The 4,690-nt window shown below is 24.4% G+C and overlaps 2 protein-coding genes across 3 annotated transcripts in view; one reads left to right on the top strand and one right to left on the bottom strand.

Moving 5' to 3' along the window:
• Positions 1–595: 595 nt before the first annotated feature.
• On the bottom strand, positions 596–4,058 carry LOC126908055 (uncharacterized). 2 transcript variants are annotated; one of them, XM_050689902.1, is made up of 9 exons: positions 3,930–4,058; positions 3,078–3,819; positions 2,734–2,802; positions 2,150–2,284; positions 2,030–2,077; positions 1,895–1,970; positions 1,141–1,355; positions 895–1,072; positions 596–834 (listed from the first exon to the last, which is right to left on the bottom strand). In XM_050689902.1, the coding sequence occupies exons 6-9, from the start codon at positions 1,902–1,904 to the stop codon at positions 719–721; spliced, it is 519 nt and encodes a 172-aa protein (XP_050545859.1). In that variant the 5' UTR covers positions 1,905–1,970; positions 2,030–2,077; positions 2,150–2,284; positions 2,734–2,802; positions 3,078–3,819; positions 3,930–4,058; the 3' UTR covers positions 596–718. The 2 variants fall into 2 exon arrangements, with proteins under 2 accessions (XP_050545859.1, XP_050545860.1); XM_050689903.1 differs by lacking the exons at positions 3,078–3,819; positions 3,930–4,058 and having other exon boundaries at positions 2,734–3,068.
• Positions 4,059–4,216: 158 nt separating this feature from the next.
• Positions 4,217–4,690, top strand: part of LOC126908047 (uncharacterized) — a 7,936-nt gene continuing 7,462 nt past the window's right edge. Inside the window, exons 1-2 of the mRNA XM_050689886.1 lie at positions 4,217–4,312; positions 4,404–4,584. Of these exons, the coding sequence (XP_050545843.1) occupies positions 4,311–4,312; positions 4,404–4,584 (183 nt within the window). The 5' untranslated portion in view covers positions 4,217–4,310. The remainder of the gene's footprint in view (positions 4,313–4,403; positions 4,585–4,690) is intronic.

Here is a 4,690-nt window from a genome sequence, read left to right as displayed (position 1 = left end):
AAATTCCCTAACAACACACTTAGTTCCCACGGAATGGCCACGGAATCCCAAATGGGATTCAAAAAATGCCCAAGGAGTTCCTACAAGTTTCCTCTTAGATTCCCCATGTCCTCTCCTTATAGACTCCTATTTTTCACTTCTGTAGGATTCCTTATTGTACTCTTCAGGAACTAAATAGGAGGCCTGTTTGAATACCTTTTGACTTTTATGGGATTCCCACTAGACTCATAATTTATTTATTTTCTTTTAATTACTTTATATTGTAATTACATTATAATTTATTGTAAAGACTTTTTGTACAAATCATGTCTTAAATGACTCAAATATTATTTGAGTAATTTCCAATATTTTAGTTGTTTTTAAATAAAAAGAATATAATAACAAAAAGTTAGAATTTAAATAAGTATACTTTTATTTTATACATAAAAATTTATCAATATATATAAAAAGAACATAAATTAATGTACATATATATACAATAAAAGTATGTATAAGAATACTTCTATTTAAACAAAAGATTATCAATATATAGAAATCATTTTTTGTATTTATACAAAAAAAAAAAGTACATAAATAAATGTAAATATACGTGTAATTAAAGTATATATAATAATACTTCTATTTAATTCATAATAAGTAATCTATATAAAGATACAACTATAGTTGTATAAAAAAAAGTACATAAATTGTACTTTTATAAAAGTACATAATATAAAAGTTATTGTTTACTACAATTTTTCTTCAGTCGCTCACACACATGACGAAGCCAACTTGATGCAGCTGTAGCCATGTTATTTTCGGAATAGTATGCAACAAATTTTTGGCGAGCTGTTTCTGAAAAAACGTTCAAATTAACATTATATATCAGTGAAAAATTCATACAATAATAATTACCACAAATAAGCTTATACAGTTCAAGTGTTTTCAAAGCTATTTTCGATTCATCATTTCTGTTCCTTTTTTTACCAGAATAAGATAATGTAGTTCCTAACTGGTCAGTTATTAGATTTGATAATGCAACATACATAAATTTATTTTGATTGTACCCCATAAAAGTTTTAATGCGGCTTGCCTGTTATAATTTTAATACAAGTTATATTGACACTTATTGTAAGTAAAATAATAATTGTATTAAATTACCAAGTTTGATTTGAAATTAGATTCATTGATGATACAATATTCAACATGATCCAAAAATGATCTCGATTTTAAGGGGAACAATTCATTGTAGATTGAGGAGAAGTTTGCATCTAGCTCTATATTTTGCGTATTAGCATGAGTATCTTTTAATAATAACTTTATTTCAATAACATTTCTTAAAATTTTCTGAATGTTTGCTTTTAAAAACAATATCTCTATAAACAAAAGAATAAAAATTTCATTTTTTTATCTTAGTAGAGTATAACAGTAGTGCATATACTGTCTAACAATTACAGTTCACAATCATGTTATTTCATTATTTTTGTAATGTAAACTATTTTTATTTATTTTATGTAATACAAAACGTGCATTTGTTAATTTATTAATTTTTTCATATATTATTATATCACAATGAGTTTTAACTTAAAACTTTTAAGTTAATGCTGATAAAAACAGTATCACTACGCATGTCAACTGATTACCTATGTTCATCCACATACTGTTCACACAGTTAATAATTAAGTAACAAGTCAAAATAAGTCTTTACAAACAAGAAGGTATCCATTTTCGAAAGAACAAAAATTTTATTAATTTTATAAATAAGGCATCAAAATATAAAGTAATCAAAACAGTAAAAGATGAAAAGCTCTTAATTTCTTGGTAATGTACTAAAATGGTTAAAAAATCAAATTAAGTCAACCTTATTAAAATCATTTAAGTGTTTCAACGTTATTTTAATTTAAGTAATATTTACCTTGTTTCATCTGAAAACACTCATGTGTATTGTCAATTTTTTTTTTTTTTTTTTTTTGGTGTTTCTTCTAAGTCACCTACACAAATATGATCAGTTATTAAAAAGAGCTATTTTTAATATGAATTCTATACATACTTCCATGGTTATCTATAGATAATGGTGTATTTTTATCCAATAAGTAGCCTACAAAACAAGTTACTTTACTACAAGTATATTATAATACAGTAATAATAAAAATGTTTAAAAAATGTTTACTCTTTGATAAAAATAAATCAGGCGACGGAGTTTCAATGAATTGATTTTTGTCCATTAATTGAATTTTAGTTTCAACTGAAACTAGTGAGCTTGGAGTATTATTGGTTGCACTAGAATTGCTTTTATCACAAGAATCTAAAAATTCATTTTTAAACTAAAATTAAGAAAAAATTGAAAAGTTATTATAATGTAAATTTTAACACTATTAGTATTGATGCAAGCAAGCATAGACATATACTATATATGTTTTATATAAATATAAAACACTCCTCATGTGGTCAGGGTGTACTAAAGCATACCCCATTCTAGTTGGTGTTTAATACTAGTAGGCATTTTTAATTGAATAATTAATTTTTTAAGATACTGCTTATAACAAAATAAAATTTAAGTTAGGTTAACAGACAGTACAAATTGATTTTCTTTTCTTTATTTTCATTCTTAGATTTAAAAAAACAAGTAATATTACTTTTTTTTAAAAAACCTAGAAACACACTTTTACAGTTTATAAACCATTATATTTACACACATAAATATTGAAATGGAATTATTCATAATGTAATAAAATTTTGATAAAGATAGCATACTATGAAAGTTTGAAGGCGGTGTTGGTAATTTTGGAGTTTTCTTCTTAAACGTCTTGATTCTTGGTGATCCTACCAGAAAAAAATGCTATTTCAATACTTATTTGTTAGTTAACATAATATACAATACCCTACTAATATGTAAATATGTAGATAAAATACAACTGAAATACTGAAGGGACAATAAGATTATAAATAGCTTCTCTAATTGAATTTGACAAAAAAATAATTATTTTTAAAAAATGTAGAGATTTAAAGTAGGTTAAAATAAACTTTTTTTTAAATTTATTTATCTCTGATGGAATAGCAACTAGTTATCTTATAATTACAATACATAAAAAACTTACCAGTAACATATTCATCACTTGAAATAAATATTTTTTTTGCTCTATATTTTCTTTGTGTTTTTTGAAAACTATTTTCATCAGTATCAGCCGCTTCAGAAAAATTGTACTGTATTATATTGGAGAGTTTTTTTTGGGCATTTTCAAATAAATTACATAATTATAATTAAACATGATTTTATTTTATCGTTTTAAATATTTCTGTTAGTATGATGTTTTTTCAGTTTACTTATAAAGAAATTTTTTTATTTTTAGCTCTTATACCTCATAAGGGAGTTAACTTTAATTTTTCATATAGCAACATACATATTTAAGTAGTTTGATTCTTATACAATGATCTAATGAAGAAAATGACTGGTTGATAAAAACTTTTAGATAACCATTTAGAAGTTATTAAACATTTTTAGATATGAACAGAGAAAAAACATATATTAAATTATTATCACCCAGTATAGACAATATGTAAACATGTATGTTTACAAGTTTAGAATAAAAGAATAATAATTAACATATTAATAAGACAAGAAAATAACTACATTATAAAGTATACTTACCACTCATTCCAACAATCTTGTTATATTTGACTGTTTTCCAATTGGAAATTGGAAAAGACATATTTTTAACAGCGTTGTTGAATTTTTTTTCATTTGATGTTGGTGGAAGAAAACATATATTATTTTTAATTTGTAGCCAGTTTTTTGGCAAAACTCTCAGCCCATCATCAAATTCAATCACTATATACTTTCTAAAAACCCAACGATGATTACTCATTAAAACAATAAAAATCATAATTTTTTGAAAAAATTATCAGCATAAACCCCTAAAAGTAAGGTAGAATACATTTAATATACATACTTCATGTCGCTCATAAAAACAACAAATTAAAATGGGAAGTATAAAGTTAAATAACATGTGAATCGTTGTGAATAGGTAAAAACAAACAGCTATTAGTCCATAACCGTCATGACGGCGGGCGTCATCTTGATTGGCGTGTATAAAGCAGTTATTCAGTATTACCAATCGTATTTTAAATCAACGACACGAATAAAGCACAAAGTAATATTTTTACTATATATTACTTTATGGTAAACAGACCTCGGAAATTCGGGTTATTATCAACCTTAGTCCGCCATCACTGTAAAGTTAAAATTAAATTATTTCGTTAAATTTACACATATAATATAATTAGATTTTTAATAATTAAAGCTGTATCGATGTAAACCTGATATTAAGAATATGTAAGTTTTTTTACTTAATTATTTTAATTATTTTTTTAATTTTAATTGCTATAAAAATAACATTACCTTCTACCAAACGATTATTATCTAGGTCAAAAAAACCATTTGTATCTCTGTCAACAAGACACAGAAGACGATTGGTTTCTAATCTTTGTGAGGATAAAACGAGAGATGATGATGTTGAAATGGGAAATGAATGTAGGATTGACATAGAAAAGATACAACAATACTTAGTTCTTGAACAGTTTGATAACGCTAATACTCAAAATAAAGTAAGAAAATATTAATTATATCTTTTTAGCTTCGATGCGAAGCTGAGAAGGTATTAATTTTACTATGATGTGTTTTTTTTTTTTTTTTTTTTTTTTTTTTTTTTTT

The sequence above is a fragment of the Daktulosphaira vitifoliae genome, unplaced genomic scaffold (genome assembly GCF_025091365.1).
Source record: "Daktulosphaira vitifoliae isolate Bord-2020 unplaced genomic scaffold, ASM2509136v1 Scaffold_5, whole genome shotgun sequence".
NCBI lineage: Eukaryota > Metazoa > Arthropoda > Insecta > Hemiptera > Phylloxeridae > Daktulosphaira > Daktulosphaira vitifoliae.
This window is presented reverse-complemented; position numbering and strand designations above follow the sequence as displayed.